The sequence below is a fragment of the Etheostoma cragini genome, chromosome 19, assembly GCF_013103735.1.
Source record: "Etheostoma cragini isolate CJK2018 chromosome 19, CSU_Ecrag_1.0, whole genome shotgun sequence".
NCBI classification, from domain to species: domain Eukaryota; kingdom Metazoa; phylum Chordata; class Actinopteri; order Perciformes; family Percidae; genus Etheostoma; species Etheostoma cragini.
Genome location: NC_048425.1, coordinates 8,415,719 through 8,435,341, shown reverse-complemented (window position 1 = coordinate 8,435,341; position 19,623 = coordinate 8,415,719). Strand labels below are relative to the sequence as shown.

The following is a 19,623-nucleotide window of genomic DNA, read 5'->3' as shown; positions in this document are numbered from 1 at the left end:
TGTACAGTCGCTTACCTTCCGCTCTCTGTGTTGCTCTTCTCAAAGTCTGTTCGCTTCAGGGAAACAACAACAAACTTCAAGCTAGCAAGCTATACATTGAAAAGGGCAAGTTTTGAAGACATTTTGGATTTGAAGGAAGGCTTGCTTGTTTATTCCGATTGTCAAGATTTACAAAGAACATATTATGTATAATATTTACGGCATTTACTCTCTAACTTGAACTTTTGGGGATTTAGTGGGATTGTTGTGGACAAAATGATCCGCACTCATTATGCTGGTAAAAGCAGATGAGGTTTCACCATGTATCCAGCTTATTTAAATAGCTCACGTTGATGTATTGTGTGAACAGTTAACTATATTTATTTTAAATACATGTACATATATACAAATGTTCCACCAAAACAAGTTTCTGTCAAGATTACAGATGTATATCACTTCCTTTAAATTGCATCCTCCACTTTTTTCCCTTCCTCACATCTTATTCCGTCCCACTGGGGAAGCATAGGGGAGACAAAGGAAATCATGGAAGAGAGGAAACAAGGAAATGTGTTTATGATGCATGAGACATCCTTTTCTCTGAAGCGTCACATGAATTTGACAGCTATATGGGCGGATTTAGCATTGGCTTTCAGCTGCACTGCTTCCACAAAGGCTTGTAGCTCCTTGGAGATCCCTCTTCAATCTTCGCTTCTTGGGGCAAGAACTTGAGCTTTGAGATCCACTTCATAAAGGAGGGCCAGAACACCCTCCGGCTCAACCAAGGACTGAGGAGCTACCAAGTGAGGGAACCGAGATGCCCCATATTTAACGGAACTAGAGGACAATAAAAGAAACTGAAGTTCAGCCACTCTCCACATAAGGGCAGTGTCTTTAATTCTAGCTAGTTACACCTAACATTGTTCAGTTCAGTTTTAAGATTTACAGTCACTGACCCTGACGTTGTTTCACTTAACTTTCATAAAATGAGCGGATGAGCGCTCTGGTGAAAGAGCTACACTGCTAAAAGGTACTAATTCAGTTAGAGACCATGTTGACTTAATATAGTCAGGCATTGTTTAAAGATGTGTTCATGTTTGTACTGAACACCTCTGGCTGCTAGATCAGGATATGGGGGCCAAGAGATGCCCTTACATAATCTGAACATAGTGTTACTCTGCAGGCATAAAAAAATCAAGTTTCATTTTGTATGACGGGAGAGAGCCAGCTGGACTCCCCAAATCAGGTTGGATTAAAAAAAAAAGGCCTGGTAAGTATTTGGGAAAATGGGTTTTTGCTAACTTTGGGAAATGAGCTAACCAGTTTGCAGACACATTGTTTTTTTAGTTGAAGCACCTCAGACTAAATTTCTTTGTTCATCTGACTGTGCCTCCAATGAAAACAAAGTAAAGAGTATATGAAGAAATATATTAGAATAGGAGACAGAGGGGTGACCTCTAACTCACCCATGTAAGCTGAGTTCTTTGCAGCGGCTTGGGTTTGAATCCGAACTGCGTCCCTTTGCTGCGTGGTGTCCCCCATCTCTCTCCCACCTTTCCTGTCTATCTATTATCACTATCTAATGAAGGGAAAAAGCCCCCAAAACACAATAAGGGACAGGATTTCAAAAATGTAAAGAAAAAAAAAACCTAATTTCTTGTACTTGTCCAGAGATGACTCATGTGGATTTGGAAGGTGCATTTGTGGACATCTTGGCCAGATAAGAGGTTGTGGAGGACCACTCATGTCTCTCCAGGCTGTTACTGATGGAGTTCCTCCAGAGAACGCATCTGTGTGGACACTCAGCCTCGGAGCATATTTGCTCAGTGGCACTCAGCCTGCTGGTGTCATACAAAGGAAAGATTAAATCGTCTCACTTGCCCTCGAGCTTGTTTATTATTGGAATTAAGTTTATTGAAAGATTTTATGTAACTCGTGATAAAGTCTCTGATTGGGTCAGAGACGAGCTGTTGCTTCCTTTTGTGCCTGACATCACTGGACTGCTTCTAATAAAGCAGCTACCTGGTCCCATGGTCTCTTCACTTTATCCAGCCAGGGTGGCTGTCTCGTCCAAAGATTTGCTAGTGTGTATGGGGGAAATTAGGTTTTCTTATTTCTTCCTGCCCAAGTTATCGTAACCAGCTGGATTCAGTATTTCCCTGGCACCGTAATCACCAGTGATGGTCATGGAACAAAATAGTTTAAGCCTTTTGAACGTAGTACTTGAGATGGTTGTTGACTACGCACTAAGTAAATTAGCTGTGGTTTCTTCCGTTTTAAAATGAAGGACTTGAGGAAAGAACAATGCAAAAAGTATTTCAATATGGCCCCTTTGCACTACAATTACACTTTAAAGGGTATGCAGGCTGTCTTATTCATTTTACATAGAATGTTATTACAGGGTAAGCCAATAAATGAAGCTGTTTTTATTCACCTCTTAAAACGTGAGTGTTGGGTATGCAGGCTGTAATATGTAACATTCTAATACAATACAGTTTATCTCCATTATAAACGCTCTGAAACAGAATACAAAATATGACCATCTTAATGTTCAAAAAGATGTTGTGAAGTGTAAACAGTACAACGTACAACACTGTGGAGTAAGGTCTGGCTACACCACAGATACATTCAAGTATGTGGGCTGACATCAATACCCGTAGAACGCCGGGGCCTTAAAGCTTTAGTGCGTAGTTTCCGTCGCCCCAGCTGTCTAAGTAATGACTACAATTCTGTTGGTGCACCCACATGAAACAAGAGATACAAGAGAGCGAAATACAGACAGGATTGTGTGAGTCTTAATTAGTTTTGCATCAACTCATTATACAATGGCTTTAATGTAACAGATGTTCATCATTGGAAAGAAGTTACGCTCTAAAGCTTTGACCAGCAAGCCCAAGCCAGCAAACTGCTTCGCCACACCGTTTAAGCGGTCAAGGTTTCTGAGTTGAGTCTTTTCTTCCAGGTACAGGTGATAATAAAATAACAAGTTACAGATTTTAGTAATTGCCGTCCTGGTCCATCAACCCAACACTTACATCATCGTCCTTGTCCCTCAGATCCACAGGTGTTTTTAGTTCTCCTGCTGCTCCCAGCCACACACAAACCCAATACCCTTCTAGTCCAGCTAATACGTGCATACTCCTGGTAAAAAGCTGGAATGGGCTCAGAATCTGTCCAGCTGGACTTTACAGTTAGTGGTGGTGTGGGATGGCAAAAAGCTTTGTCTCGAAAGAAAAAAAAAATAGCACAGTGAATGGGACACTCCCCCACATCAAAGTTTCACTCCACAGAGCAGCATTTTTAATAATGCTCCACACAACCAGAACGATGCAGGGACCAAAGGATAAACCGAAAACTCTTTTCAGCTGTTTACACTTTGTTTACTTGACAAAATCCCCCCCCCCCGAAACATTAGAAATAATACATATTGTTTTGTCTAAGACACTATCCTGGCCCTGCAAAAAAAACAAAACACATTTTACATGAATCAGATGAGTTGTCATAATAGCAAGCCTTTTTCGCTTAATGTTTTCTTTATTATAATGTTTCAGTTGTGACACTGGCAGTAAATCTAGAAGTATGATGATGAAACAAGGTATAACACAAAGGTTTTGTTTCATTTCAAAGGGTCAAAATCCACCCTACAAATTGGACCAAGTCACTAAATTGTTACCAACATTAACAACGAGTCTGAAAAGACAACGATAAAATGAAAAGGAAAAAACATTACTGCCACAACAAATATGTGAAGTTAAGAAAAACAAATTGGTACAATTTGTATGCTGTATGGATGATTTTGTTAATTTGTAATGTAGAAGTGACATTGTTTTGCATTCTTTGTAGATCTATCCAGGGATTTTCACACTATGGATGGATATAGTTGCTTTCAAGTCAAGCCCCCCTGTCACTTACCCCAGTAAGACAATCAGTTTCCAGTTTAGCTTTGAAAGGTCATTTTTTTTATTAACAATTTAAATTAATTAAATTAAATTATTAATAATTAAATTAACAACTTTTCTAAACATACAACTTGCAATGTGAACATACCCCCCCCCCCCCCCCCCCCCCCACCAAGAAAAGATGACACCGCAGCTACAGTAAAAAAAAAAAAAAATCATTCAACAAAATAAACATAAATATAAATGACAATACAACAAGCCTATCAAACATGTCTCACCCTAGCATAAAGCTTTATTAGGAGCTCTCCAGAAAGCTCCAGTACTTGAAAGTTCCACTTTTATGCGGATGAGACTGTCTTGTAGGTTATCAACTACCCCAACAACCTTACATCATCCAGGTTAAAGTTAAGACCCTTTTTGGTTCATTCAAAGCTTGATTGAACTAAGAATGTTTTACTACCACTGCTTCACTATTTCTGTATTTGTCTATGAAGAAATGTGAAACACTGTGTACATATTAGTATGCTGATGTTAGCAACTACCTCATTGTGCTTTACACTTGGTTCCCTTAAATGAGATACTTTTATCTAGAACAGTCTTGAGACTTGCTGGCATGCTAATGTGTAGCAGGTATCATGTTCACCTTGTGTCCATCTTTGTGGTGCTATATGGCACCATGTTACTAGCAAGTACATAAACTAAGTATAGTTTTGCTTAATGTGGAATTGATGACTGCCGGTATTCATTTCTATTTAACTCCCTCAGCTTTACTTCTCACTCTCTGTTATTCTTTATGCATCGCTCCAAATTTCAAACTCCAAACTTTTTTCCATCCATCCTGACAGAAAACCTTTATACCTGCAGCGCCTCAGGCGATGAAGGAACAAACCCATCTGAGAGAAGCCAGGTCCAGTTAAATGGCCTTGGGGCGTTACACTCTGTTAGAGATATTTGGCCTTTAAATATGGCTTCTATTTTAAGACAGATGTCTTTAAACTGGAGAGGTCTGGATAGCAACTCATGTCAGCTTAAAGAGTGTTTGACAAGACAGTTTGTACCAGAGAGCACTGATCTCTGAGAACTGCAGTGTTGTTGATATAAATATTAAAATATCCATGCTTCATGTGTGTTGGGTGTTGTGCAACAAAAAACTCAGTCTAGCTAACTGTCTGGATCTACCCTGCAGAGATCTGAGGAGCAGTCCACCATAGTCCTCATAAATCCATCTGAGTTCAAAATTCCAACCCAAAGAAAGAGGAAGGTAACCAGCTGAAAAGAGCGAAATTTCCAGTGGAATTTCCATGGGCAACAGAGCAATCCCTATGTATGCAGTGTTAGTGAGAAGTGTAGTGCTAAAATATTATGACGGTATATAAACTGCCTGCTGAATTTTCAAGTCTGACTTTGACTTCAAGCTTGTAGCCTTGTTTTTATCCAGGCACAGCCCTGAATCTGGAGGTCATTGTCTAGCACAGAGAGGAAATGGAGGGGCAAGATTAAGTCAAGGGCCTAGCTCAAGCTGCAAGACAGAGAGGGATACAGTAACCATTTATCCAAGTGTACGTAACAGATGTCAATGTGTTTGTATGTCAGGCCACTTCTCATTTGTTGATGAAACTAATCCAAAGAAAAGAAGAAGATTAATCAGAAAAGAGGTCTTGGTTACAATCACTTGAAGTTGCAATAATACTGTTGTTCGTCCCACATGCATCCAATAGTCTCACGACAATAACCTACCTCTGTATCTGCTGCCCTCAGAGTAACATTTGGCACCTTTCTTGTTCGGTCTCTGTTGAACACATTTCTGACTATAGTGCAGCTTCAGGAATGTCTAATGAAGAAAACTGATGTTGCTTCTCCAAAAACAAAGTGTTCCCTATGTAACTGCCTCATCCTTTATCCAGACAAACCCCGGCTCAGTGAAAAGAAGAATCACATGTCTGATGGTTCTGAAAACTAATCAAATGCTTGCATGAGTAATAATTGATTTTGTGACATCAACTGAAAGAAGTGCAGAGTACAACTATAAGGAACAAAACTGCAATCATTTTGTCCACCTGGCTGTGAGTCCTTTCTTTCTCTATGTACCTTTTCAGATAGATTCCCTTGTGTTTCCAAATTAAAGTGGTTGTTGCTTAAAGACCATAATTTGCAATTTAATACTCCCTTTTCCAAAAGGCTGTGTGTTTGGACTGTCAGTGTGTAGTGAGTGCTGTGTTAAAAATATTGTGCCATTAACAGACAGACCAATTATTTTTTTCTTATAGAAAATAGAGCTTGGGGGATTTTTTGGAAGTACTAGAGTCATATTTTTGCAAAATAAGACAACCAGTTCTGGGCCTCAGGTATTTGTTTTCCTCTTGCAAATAATTATGTTCAAGTCAAGGTCATTCCAAGTCAGTCTTTTTCCCATCTTGATGGTCCTACAACATCGAATGTGTTTGACAATCATTTTTTTGTCTTGGTAGTAAAGTTACATTGCATCAACAACCAATGGGTGTGCTCCCTCCAGCACCAAACCAGAAGCAGCAACAGCTAGAGCCAGGATGGGTTATTGTAGCCAGGCTAAACTAAATTCTCAAGCGAAAAAGTTGCCAGTTTTCAACCCTTCGGAAGAGCATCATCCAACAGAAGTTTTACTGGCCATACTGCAGCCATTCACCTGCATGTCTAGCAGATGAATGAATATGAATGTAACAGAAAACCTGCAATCTTTTCTTAAAGTGGACATATTATGCTTTTCTGTATTTTCTGTCATATCTACAATGTAATTGTACTGGATTTTCATGTTAAACGTGGCCAAAAAATACATATTTTAGAAAAATCCCGGTGAGCTAAAACGTTGTTAAACTTTTCTTTATGCTCCGGTTTCAACAGTTTTTTCTACTCTCAGCTATAAGTCTTTCGCAGCTCAAAGCCGGCCTTCTATGATTGGTCTTCTACTCCAAGTAGGCAGGACGTTAGTGTTGTTTTAAGCGACTGCAGTGTTAACATGGTTGCATTCAACTACATTCAGACAGCAGTAAAATATAATCTTGGCTGCCAGTGTTGTTAAATTCTCCACAATTCCGGGTTGCGTCACTGCTGAAACATGTCTGAACTGTTTGGTGCAGAAGCCTTTATCTGCCATTTTTGGACGGTAGAAAATGCTGTTTTGTTCCATTACAATCCTTAGCTTCTGACTTTTAATCATTGATTGATTGATTCTCTCTCTCTGATGCTATGCACTTTTATCTTGCTTTTTCCGCCATTGCAAAAGCAAAAGGCGGGGGGGGGGGAAAGGGACTACAAAAGTGGCATACAGCTAACTATTAAGTAGCTGCATGCTAACATGAGATATTGTTAGCGGGTATTCCTGGTCATTTCTCCCCTAATTCTTGTCACTTTAGCTTTGAAACATGTCCAGTTGTGTATTATTTGGTTTAGAAGCCTTTATTGATGATTTTTCACTGTACAAAGTCCAGCTATATACTCCACTGCAGTTGCTCCAGCTTGTGAAACAAAACTGAAGCGTTCCGGAGATTCCAGGAAACACTCTGTTCAATCAGTGCAAACAGGGATTTTTTCAGGAGGAAGTTTTTTTTTTTTTTTTTCAGAGCATCTCATAGAGAGGGTGAATACAGGTGCAGCCGTCAATTGCAGTATGAGGAAAAGAAAGTGTTTTTTTTCAACATAAAAGTATTTAAACATGTTCTATTACTAACAAAATCTAAGTTTTTCCTGAAAATGCTATATAATAGTTTAAGTTATCCTTTAAGTATACATCTATAAGAAGGGTTATTAAACAATACAATCAGGATCGTTTTGTGGTTTCTAGCCTTTCATCTACTGGCTTGTTCTCTGTGACTTGATTCTGAAAGTAATTACAGGCTCAGAGAACAATGTGACACGCAGAGTTCAGTTCAATGTTCTAATCTTTAGTACAATGTCTGAAAAGTTTAATTAGAAGCACAAGAATAAAAACATTTTCTAACAATTCAATCCATTCTCTTTGGTAACGTGATAGTAGACAGATAATAAATGGGCACCAGAGGAAAGGATAATTGGTTCAAGGTAGGTTCACACAGGAAAGAAAATAGTGAAAAAAATGTTTATATCAAATCATGAAACCAGCGAAAAACGAATGACAGAGGCTTTGTTCAGAATTTTTACGAAATGGCATGTAACAGAGAAACAACACGCAGCGAATGGAAATAACCATATTTTCTACAGTATTTGTGTCAGCTACATAAAATTGCAGTCCTGAGACCAAAAGTCCATGATGGTTTTAGTCATATAGACGATTTTTAGCTGACAAAAACTAAAGCCCAGTATAAATAAATTGACAAAAATGTTTTGAACATTTATTCTAAAGACCATGGACAAAAAAATAATAAACGCAGCATCCACAATGCTGTTTTGAATCATCAAATTTTGCAATAATATGATGGTTTCTGATGAGAGGATTGAGCCAAGCAGCCAAGCCATTGTTTTTTCTGGCTGCATTAGTGCTGTGCTAAGCTTAACGCTAAAGGTCGAAAGTTGTAGATTTTCAACCCTTTTGCAGCGAGACGTCCATCAGAGATTTACCATAAGGGAAAATGGACCTTGGGTATTGGCACCATTCATCTCCATAAAAATGGGCAATCTTACCTCGAGTTACCAGATAACGATTGGATGGCAGAACGCTGACAAGACATTTTCATGTGACCAAATTAACTTTGCTGAAGTGAAAACCCCACAGTGACAGTGTCAAAAACATAGACAACACCCTAAGAAAAGCTCACAACTATTTTAATTTACACAGTGCCTTGGTTAGCATTGCCAAACCTTGGTCATGTTTGGCAGGTCGGTGTGTATTCACGCCCCTAAAGCATCCCCTGCTTTAACGTCAATTTTAATGTAAATGGAGCCATTATTTACAAAATGAACATCATGATGTATTGAATAAGACTTGAAACTAGCCATTAAGGCCATACATTCATTATGATTATTTTTATGGCGGTTATAAATCAAGTGAGAAGTAAGGTTAATTTCTCATGGACTTCTTCTTTAGAGACTTCTTTTTGCAACCAATGGAGTCGCCCCCTGCTGGAAATAAGATAGAAAGCAGGTTCAAGGCACTTAAATCTTGATTTCCCTTTTAGGGCCTGGAATCTTACTCACTTATTTTTACATATCAACATTGAAGTGCAAGAAGATGCATTTTAAACACACCCAAAATACCAATTTTCAAATCAAATTGATTTAGGCATAAAATGCCAGGTTGTAAAATGACAAATGCAGCTTTGCAAAGAAGCTATCTGGTCAGATGTTATCAACTTAATCAAATAATGAAGGATTTGTTTATCAAGCAGATGTCTCAGCTTTTTTTAGTTATTTTCCTAAATCATGTTTTTTTTGGGTTTTGTTGCAATCCAGGGTATAAAAAAAAAGAAAACTGGTGTTTGGTTATTATATAATATTAATTATGAAAGTTCATAATCTTCATTTATTGTGCACTCATAGAGAAAATCCAACTGGTGCTGCTTTACTCATTTAAAACAAAGATTTGTATCTTTTTACAAATGAACCCTTCATGTCTAGACTTAAAATATGTTCTGATTTGCATATTTATTTTAAACCAATGCAGTTTGATAAATGAAGCCTCTGGATGGATGGACCACATAATAACAACAAACAATCAATACCACATGTTGATTTAATTTTGTCAATGTTCAGGCCTTGTAGCTGCACAGTTGTTTTTTTCCTCTACTTGGTATCGTGGTGGCGGTGGCTCAGAGGTAGCGTGGTTTCCCCTCAAGCACAAGGTTGGCGGATCAATCTCAGGCTCCTTTGGCCATATTAAATGCAATAATAGACTTTAACTACATTGCACTGTGTGTATGCGACAATTAAGAAACAAGTTTAATCCTTTTTTACATTCAAAGTGGGTCCATATGTGAACTGTTTTTTCCTAACCATGTTGACCGTTGTCATCCTTTTCCCACCACCACCTGGCTCTAGGGTGCAGCTTGTCTCGCATTCCACAGCTATCTCCACAGAGCTGCGGAGGAAGGTCTGGCTAGTCCACAGAACATTTCTGAATAGGAAGAAAGAAACGCTCAGATTTGTTTGCATTTCTTTAAAAGAATCACAGTTGTCTCGGGCTGCGCTAAGTTCCAGACGCAGCAATGGTGGCTCTGCTAGGAACTTGTTTTGGTGGAACACGTGCACCACGCAAAAAGAAAATGCCATATACAATAATAAATGATGTTAACTGTTCACACCAACATATGTGAGCTATTTAAATATGCTGGATACATAGTAAAGATTAAATCCCCATGTCTTTTGTCCATAGCAAATCCCCACCATTATATCCAAAACATCCCACTGAGAGAGTAAATGCCGTAAACATGTTCTTTGCATTTGTATCTTTACAATCATTCACCAAAACCCAAGCAGGTCTGCCTTGTTACACAATCCAGATTTTCCTTAGAACTTGCCAAATTCAGCCAGTGACTTTGCTCAGAGGTTCCAGGGAACGATACGAGTGGAGTGACATCTGGTGAAACTTCCGTCGGCACCCGAACTATCCTTCGATTGAATCGTAGTCGATAAAGACAAGGGTGCAGGGTCCAGGCGCTGTTGGTCATTACAGAGAAGATGGTTTCGGCGCAGATAAAGGGAAAAGTGCAGCCATCCAATGAAAAGAGGGACATTTAGAATTATAATTATGATTGTTTAGGGAGATATGGTCATTTATTGTTTAATTAATTCAGTGTATTTGTGGTTGGGGTCCGGCTGGCTATGAGTATTTGTTTTGTTTTCTTTTTTTTCTGTTTGTTTGCTGTCTATCTGCCTTGTTTTGTTCCCTGCGGTTTCTTTTTCTCCTCCCTCTCTCTCCTGCTGAAGCCAGCTGAATACCCACACCTGAACATCATTCTCAATCACCTGCTCCTGCCGCTCACACCTGCCTGCCATCCACAATCATCCACAGTATATCTACCCTGGCCCTTCAATTCATCTTTGTTTGATCTTTGCGCTAGTCACCCTGGTGAAATCCTCACAGTAGCTTTATTCTTAGAGTGTTCTTCACCTCTGAGTCTTATGTTTCAATTACCTTTTTCCCCCCACTCTGCAGTCTTCGCCTCCACTCCTACCGTCTCCGGTCAGCTGGCTTCTTCACTTGGTCTCCCTCCCACGGCACCCTGCATTAGCCTGTCTTCATGTCCGCTGCCTACTCCAGTGTCTCCCCCTCGGACCCTCGCTCCTGGTTTCCCCATGCTGTCCACAAGTACCTTCCCTCTTTTGACGCCCCCCTAAGCCTCCATGTCTCTGCATCCCTGTCCTTAGCGTCTGCTTCCCCACTTCCCCCATTTGAGTCCTCTTGTCATAATCGTCACAAGTTCATCACAATATATCGTTAAATGTCATTGATGAACATCTTTTGTCACAATTCTTGCAGGGAGCTGTTTGCAGTGAAAAAGCTCAACAAAAGCAGCTTTACACTACCGGTTAAGCACCATCAGACATGCTGCACACCAAACTTTGGCTAGACATTGGATATTAATACCCTCCTATAAAATTCTGGGCCCTGTAGAAAGGCATTTTTTTTTTTTTTAGGAGGGCCCAATTTTTTATGGGCCCTCCTCACATGAGTGCCCTGGGTACTCAGTCCCTTTTCCCCCCAATCCAACGCCCCGGCCTCTAACCACTTCTTAGTGGATGGAGCCAGTTATTATTATTGGGGTCTTGCTTGCTTTTGCAATGGCGGAAAAAGCAAGATAAAAGCGCATAGCATCAGAGACAGAGAATCAATCAATGATTAAAAGTCAGAAGAAAGCTGAGGATGGACAGAGCAAACAGAGGGCACACAGTGTCAACAGCAGGGTTCATTTTCCATTATTAGATTTTTCTTCAGCTGATTGCTTGTCTCTGCTTATTCTCTAACATCAAGATGAAGCAGGTGGAGATGGACGTTATTAAACCAGTGGTTATTATGTCCCTCCTGCTGTTTTCGATTTGCTCTGTTCAGATGTACAGACATCTAATCCGCTATATATTAGGATATTATGTATTATGTTAGAAAAATACATTTTGGGGGAAATTACCAAACCAATTCAGACAGAATATTTATCAGCTACATATCTGCAAAACAGTCACTTCCTTTCAGTTGTATATTTCTACAATATCAGTGTGTGGAAACTAAAGCATGGTTATGGTTTCTCTGAGCAGAGAATCTCATTTAGTTAAGGTTAAGTTGAGGTTTTCTACTGGTGATGGGGGTTACTTACGTTGCATGGCAGATGGATTGTCGGTTCTTTACATCTGTTCAAGTTCAACATATTTAAATCTTTTTGGCCATTTTCTGGTCATAATGTCCAGTGAAAATAATTCCCATTGAGCTGCATACTCCAAAAAAACTTACAAGTTAACCCTCAAAAAGACAAACCAGCGCATCCAAACAATGTTTTTGTTTTTTTAAACACTCCTACACAAAAAGCATTATTATTGCAAAATTTCACTTCAGACAATCTTTGATAACTTTGATAAACTCATTTTCAACACCAAAATCAATTTGTACAACACATTACAAAAGACTTTCCAGGATTTTAAAAAAACAAACATCCAATGTTTCATGTTGTCAAATTATCACTTTACACAATTCTCTAGAAAAAATGTTGGACGCACTTTGAGGAAAGCTGAATTTGTTCTGAACATTCTGATATGAAACACATGGGGATCGGCTTCAAGCAAATTCGTTATGAAGGTCAATTTAAGATGTGAAAATACCCTTAGACCTCAGAGGGGTTAAATAATATGTTCCAGAAGTAGGTTTCTTACTGTTAAGCTTCCTGAATGAAGCAACTATGCACTTGTCATTAGTTCTTTACCAAGTTTGCTCTATAAACTGCGAGTATTTGTTATTACAGAATTAAAGGGATAGTTTGAGGATTTTTTGAAGTGGGGTTGTGAAAGGTACTTATCCATAGACAGTGTTAAAATAGCCCAATGTGTCATCAGGGCTGAAACTAAAGTGTGCTGACTTTTTGAGATGTTTGTTACAGTTCAATTATGTGTTTTTCTTTATTTTTCTATGTGACTACTTTGATTTATTATTTGTACCTGTAAGTTGTATAATTTTATGAGAATGGAACCTGCTTTTCATTCATATATAATGGATGTTTGAAGAACTTAAGGTCCACTAGCAACACTTACTTAGTCTATTTAATCGGTTTGCATGGTTTTAACAAGTACATTTGTTTGATTCAAACACAACTAAAAGTTCTAAGTTGCAGGAACTTTCACATTAGTTACCTCAACCTAAGTGAAGACATCGAAAAACAATTTCCGATTTTGAGTTTTCGGGCTGTTTGGCTTCCCTAACATGTCTTTTTTTAGAACAAAAAACATCTAAAATACATATCTACTGTAGGTGTTTATTTTGTTACACTTTGTCTATTTATGCCTGTAAATTTCTCCTGAATCTACCAAAGGATAGAAGTAGTAAATGCCTTTTTTTTTCTTTTTTTTTTTTACGAAGATCTTTTTGGGGAGCATTTTAGGCCTTTATATCTGCTAGACAGCTGAAGAAATTAAAGGGGTCGAGGTGTAAGCCTCTATATATGGACATGTGCTCCACCAGGTGAGCTATCCAGGCGCCCCTTATCTTCATATCCAAACATGCAAATTTCAGAAAACTTTAAATATGAAAATAATTGTCTTAAGGGAAAAAATCAACTCGGAAGGTTTCACGGTGAGAGCTGTTAGTTACCTTCACACCTGCACTGTGTTCAAAATGTGTGGAATTTTACAAAACATATCTTTGAAGGCCATTTTCTCTACATGAGTTTTTTTTTTAGAGTCTGAGCCAGAAAACTCCACTTTAGTAGCACTTACATACACCAAAGTTTTCACTGTACTTTGTATCTATATTTTGAACGTTTTGACGGAGGGGTTTGTTTATATATCAATTGTAGTCTATTTAACAAAATATGCCTCAAAACATGGCAAAAATGGATTTCCTTAATGCAGTTATCCAGTTCTTTGACTCTAATATGTCAACTAAATCCAACAAATGTTGAACCTGGCTTAAACAATGTTAACATTTCTGTTCTGGATATGTGTGCATTAGCACATGTTGATCAATATAATGCCTCGTTTGCATATTTAAAAATAGAATTTCAGAAAACATAATCAACCGGGGAAGTTTCATGGATATTTCTGTTAGTTAGAATATTTTCCCTATTCACCTGTAGTGTCTCCCTATATGACTTGTTTGGAATACAGTCTAGTTTACCTGAAATTTTTTGAACGGAGGGAACGAGTTAGAGGAGTGAGTAGTTCTTTCAGATAAGGGGAAAGGGCATTTCCATAGATACGCTGGTGGGTAAGAAGGGAGACCTTATCTTCAATCCTAGCGGAAACAGGAGGCCGCTGAAGTGAATGGAGAATGGGTGTGATGTAGTCGTGTTTCCGCACTCTCATCAGGATCCTTGCAGCACAATCCTGAACATAGGTCAGAGAGGGAGGGAGACAGAGAGAGAGAGAGAGAGAGAGAGAGACCCCCTCTCTGAGATACACTTGCAGAGCCAGAACCTGTTTTTGATCATCACATTCCTTTGGTTAATACAATCACAATGCTTATTCACTGCCAGTGGTTGACTGTGCTCAAGGATTCTGTTGTATTTTCCATGAAATCCCTTTCTTCAAACTGTTTGGGGATCACAGTCATTTCTGGCATTACAGTATCCTTATTAACACACATCCACCCCTCCCTACACCCACATTCATTTTTCCACTTTTCTGAGGTGGGACTCCTGCCTTTTTTTTTAAATTACTGCTGACTCTCTAAAAAGAATCAGGACAAGATGCTTCGAAAGTCCAGAGCAGTGTTGTCAATGCAAATACAATAACAAAGAGCCATCAATAAAAACTTATTTTCTTATGTTTGACAAATTAACAATTTGAGGTCCACTTACTAGCTTTTTCTGAAACTTTAAATTGCATCATGCAGGCATCTTGAGCAAATGGCAATTCCTTACATACAGTACGTCAGGTAGCAACTGAACTATCCCTGAAAACTGACCAAACTGGAAAAGACTGTGAGAAACTGTTGAAAGCCCCAGTTAAAGCTGGTGCACTTTGACCATGAGTTAAGAAATGATTTTGTCAAACTCCCATTTAAGACAATAATAAACTTTCACACTTGACCCTTGCCATGGTTTTTAATTCACAATGTATTAACATGTAACAGAAAAATAGACATCTGATGTTCCTTATATTTCACAGTCTATCAATATAATAAAGACAAATTTGGAATGACACTTGGTTTTCCCAAACTTTAAAGTAATTTATCCATTAAATTAAAGATTTTTGAAGTTGTAATTGCTTTAAATTAATTGTTTTTTTCTTTGGTCTGTATAATGTCAACATCCAATAAGCACTTCTCCAAAGAAATCACATAGCTTTGTTTCCACATGCTATTTACAATTTTAGATTCTGCAGTCTTTTTTAATTGTAAAATATCTGAAGTTGCATGCATGCAAGATGTTGCACTGACCTGCAGCCTCACACAGCTGACTGAGATCAAACGGCCATAAAATCTTGGGCTATATTAACGGATTAGGGTTATGAAGGGTGACTGATGGTCATATCATGACCAAGGCCAAAGCTAATGTCAATCACCAGCCCCTACAAAATTCTCTCTGCAGAGTGAACATCTGCACTCTTACCTCTTTTCAGAAAAACGACAAGGAAAGAAGTAGTGCTATAACTGGACTGAGTGGGGCAAATGTCTGTCTGCACCATTTCTCTGCATAATACCAGGTTTATGGGGTCCATAAAAAGGTATGCCATTACAGTTTTTACATTTGGTTGGTGAAAAGTATGAAACAAACATAAATACAAAAGTACCACTATATACAAATAAAGGTTTGGTCTCTTATCAAACATTCAACAGTGATTTCAAATGACTGCTTTCCCAGCATTTTAATGTGACTGTAGAATGCCTTTTCTCTTGCAATGTCAATGCACATAAATCCCTTTTAACATAATTGACAGTAAGTTACCCACAGTGATGTGCTATTGATGAAAACTGAGCCTGAGGATTTAGCATTGAAGGAAGATCATAGCAAAGTTTGCTTAACCATGCATTTGCCAACAGTACATTGATTTCCAAGGCTTTTTGCAGGATCTGGCTCCAGCTGTGAAATGTGAAATGAATAAATGACTACACACATGTTTCTACATTTCTAATGAAGACACTAATATTGTATAATAATGAAACCTAGTGCATTGATGTAAGTAATCAGATCTTGCGCTGTGTGGTCAGTGTATGAAACATCAAAGCAGTTTGTACCACATACCAACCCTATCCTAAAAAACGGTCAGTGGTTTTAAGTGTCCCTTCCCCATATCTGTCAATTGATATTCAACAGTAATATCAAAATGTGTTCAAAGAGTGGGCAGTTCCACAGTCAGCTTGTCCCTTACCACGTCCATTATTCACTCTTGCTTACCTCTGAAGCAGAATCTGTTTAATGTTCTCTCTTCTCTCTTTAAACATGGGTCTTGACCCCTGCTGCGGGGTTTGGAGCTCCCTGTTTATCATGAGCCCCAGAGATCCAGTGGTAGCAGTCAGTGGCATTCTTGTTGCGTGAATGAACAGCACAGCGGGTGCAGTAGACGATGCCCAGCGCCACCATTACTACAACAAAGATGCATATGGGCACTAGGAGGCCCACCAAGAGCCAGATGCTGCTCTGTTTCTGCCCTTTGTCTTTCTGGACAGAATCCGGGATTTCATCGCTCTCTCCGCCCTCGCCCAGGGGTGGCTGGGAAGGAGTAAGCTGGGTGGGAACTGCGGGGTCTTGGTGTGTGATTTCCACATAGTCGTTTTCCTCCTCCCCTAACTCCTCCTCTGGGAGCTTATAGTTTACTCTAATGGTGTACTGTTCTTCTGCCTCAATGGGGTGGCTGGAATCTGTAGGCATGTAGGGATCTATGGCTAAATCCTCTGGATTTCCTGGTTTCTGGGTGAAAGTGGTAAGCCCCGCCCACCAATTCCAAGCTCCCTCAGAGATTGTAGAAGTGGAACGGAACGGCAAAGCTGTGGTCTCCTCCTCATTATCGTCGTCCTCTTCATACCAGTCTTGGGTAGTGCTGGAGCTGGTGGTGGTCGGAGGTGTGGTGTAGATGGTGGTTGGCAAAACATCCAGCTCAAACTCAGATCTCTGCCCCCACTCAACTCCTTTATTGGCTATGTCTTCCCCATCTTCGTCTGCCAGCTGTGTTGGATGGCCCGGTGCTAAATCAAAGTGGTGTTCCTCCTGAGGGGCACTGGTGACCCAAATTACATCAAAATCCAAAACTCTGGGTTGGTCAGTCAGCAAGTCCAGAGATTGCTTATTCTCTGGAGGATGGTCAGTGTGGCTCTGGTACCATTCATAGACGGCAGGGTCCCATACAGGTCCAGGCTGGTGGGTGGCCCAAGGAAAAGGAGGGGTCACAGCAGATTGGTCATCTCTATCCCCTCTCTTGCGACATGAAAAGTGATCAGACATGAGTTCATAGCCTTCCTCGCAGTAGCACTCAAATCCACCTTCATAATTCACACACATCTGCTCGCAGGTCCCGGGGATCTGGCACTCATCTGTGTCTTGGCATCGGCTGGGGTCCTCAGGCACTGGGGAAAAACCCAGATGGCAATGGCAAATATGAGAGCCTTGAGTGTTCTCACAGGCATGTTCACATGGCTCATTTAAACACTCATCTTTATCCTCACACTCACCCTCATCATCTGGATGGTAACCCTCCCGACATTGACATTCAAATGTCCCTGGAGCATTCACACAAAGCTGCTCACAAGGACTCTGGAGGCACTCGTCCACATCCAGACAGCCATAGTCATCTGGTGCAAGCATGTATCCATCAGGGCAAGCACACCGGTACCCATCTGAGAGAGGCAGGCACTCAAACTCACAGGGGGCCCCTTGACAAACATCAGACAGCTCACATTTCTGCCCATCGTCTCCAAGTTGATACCCCTCGGCACATTCACAGTAGAAGTCATCACCGGCTGGCCTGCAGAAATGCTCACATCCGCCATTGTTCTGGCCACACCATTTTTGTGATACGGGTGGATCAGAGCAGAGAGGGGAATCTCTCGACCACCCCACTGAGCCATCTTCCTTCAGCATACACAAAACTGACTGTTCCTCCTTTGTGCCTGCAGGGCAGGGCACAGTAGCAACAGATCCAAAGGGTAAATGGGTTAGCAGTGTGCTTAATAGGTTAAATGGTGTGGTGTAGAGGGCATTGCCTGCCCCTTCATTCCACAAAGCAGGACACATTCCTTTGTAGGCATAGTGGCAAAGATACCCTTCTACAGAGACTGAGCAGGTCCCATCCAGCCATTTGAAGTTATCATTCTGCTCTTGAGTGCCGTAGCCCATAACCACACAGCGTGGCACTGAGCACATACTAGGGGAGTCTTCTTTTTGCCAGTTGGTATACTCTGTGTCCTGGTCACCAGTAGTCCATGAGAAACCCCGCAGTGGGCGTGTGGTGGTACACTGGCGAGGCTGGCGCTGCAGACCAATCCATACCCTTACATTGGTGCGCGAGTGGCGCAATTCCAGAGTGGAGAAGAGCGTGGCAATAGCAGCGGCATCCTCCTTGCGTTTAATGGTAGCTAGGTTGCCACCTTTGTCCTTGCAGGCCCTCCATGAGTCTAGAAAAGTCTTGCGTTGGAAGTAAACCACAAAGCAGCCGTCCTCATTGCATAGTGCATCCCTCTCTCTTAAATCCTGACCCTGGACCAAAGAAAGTCCAAAGAGCACAGCAAGCAGAGAGGTTAAGAAAAAAACAGCAGCACTGCTCACCAGGAAGCCCATTCTTTTTTAGAACTGAATATATTCCTTTTTACTCTCCGCCTGTCTTTCACCCTGACTTTCTCTACACTTTTATCTCGCCCTGCTTTTGAAAGTTTTTCTGGCTTTTACTCTTGGCCCACTTTTGTTGTCTATCTGAACCTGTCTCCGTTCATTTGAACCCTGTTTTTTTCACCGTCTGTCTCTGCTCTTCACTCTACCCTGCCGAAACACTTCTGCACTGAAGTTGAGTGCATGCAGATTGTCCCAAGATTTCAGAGAGTAGGTAGGGAGGGGAGAACGGGGAAGGGAGGATAGAGGGAGGGAAATATGGCAAAAAAAAGAGGGTGGATAGAGGGAGAGAGAGGGAGGGAGCTGAGGAAAAGAAATGTATGTTTTTGGAAGCGGGGGCTTTGTGGATGTCAGAATGGGGGGGAGGGTGAAGCACTGCACTGCAATTCTTTTTGGTCATATGGTTTTCGTTAGCCCCGTTCTCGAACCTAGTTTGGCACTGTGCCATTTCTCCACACATACATGCAGACATACACATTAATATGTATCAAATAGTTGCATACAAAGTTATCTTGTCTTTTATAACTCGAATGAGAATGAATAATCACTTGAACAGATGCAACATTTCCAGCACTACATCAATCATCTTCTATCTCCTCTTCTCCAGCCTTGAGCTCTTCCTGCTCCTGTCATGAATTGTTTTTCACACCTTTATATTTACTGTTGTAAATGATGTTCTTACCATGCATACCTCCTATGGAGTTGAACACTATGACAGTATGAGTTTTGTCTGCTTTTTTTGACACCATACAGGATAATAGGAGATTTAATTTATTATTATTTTGGTGACATTTTGTGTATGTAGTGTGCTCGTGTCTGTGATGACTGACTTTGTTGATGTT

At 40.3% G+C, this 19,623-nt stretch overlaps 1 protein-coding gene across 4 annotated transcripts; it reads right to left on the bottom strand.

The window, feature by feature from the left end:
• Positions 1-15,927: 15,927 nt before the first annotated feature.
• cd248a (CD248 molecule, endosialin a) lies at positions 15,928-19,011 on the bottom strand. 4 transcript variants are annotated; one of them, XM_034856726.1, is made up of 2 exons: positions 16,358-19,011; positions 15,928-16,042 (listed from the first exon to the last, which is right to left on the bottom strand). In XM_034856726.1, exon 1 carries the CDS (start codon positions 18,731-18,733, stop codon positions 16,397-16,399), a length of 2,337 nt encoding a protein of 778 aa, XP_034712617.1. In that variant the 5' UTR covers positions 18,734-19,011; the 3' UTR covers positions 15,928-16,042; positions 16,358-16,396. The 4 variants fall into 4 exon arrangements, with proteins under 4 accessions (XP_034712617.1, XP_034712618.1, XP_034712619.1 ...); XM_034856727.1 differs by lacking the exon at positions 15,928-16,042 and having other exon boundaries at positions 16,085-16,634; positions 16,665-19,011; XM_034856728.1 differs by lacking the exon at positions 15,928-16,042 and having other exon boundaries at positions 16,085-17,523; positions 17,629-19,011.
• Positions 19,012-19,623: the final 612 nt, after the last annotated feature.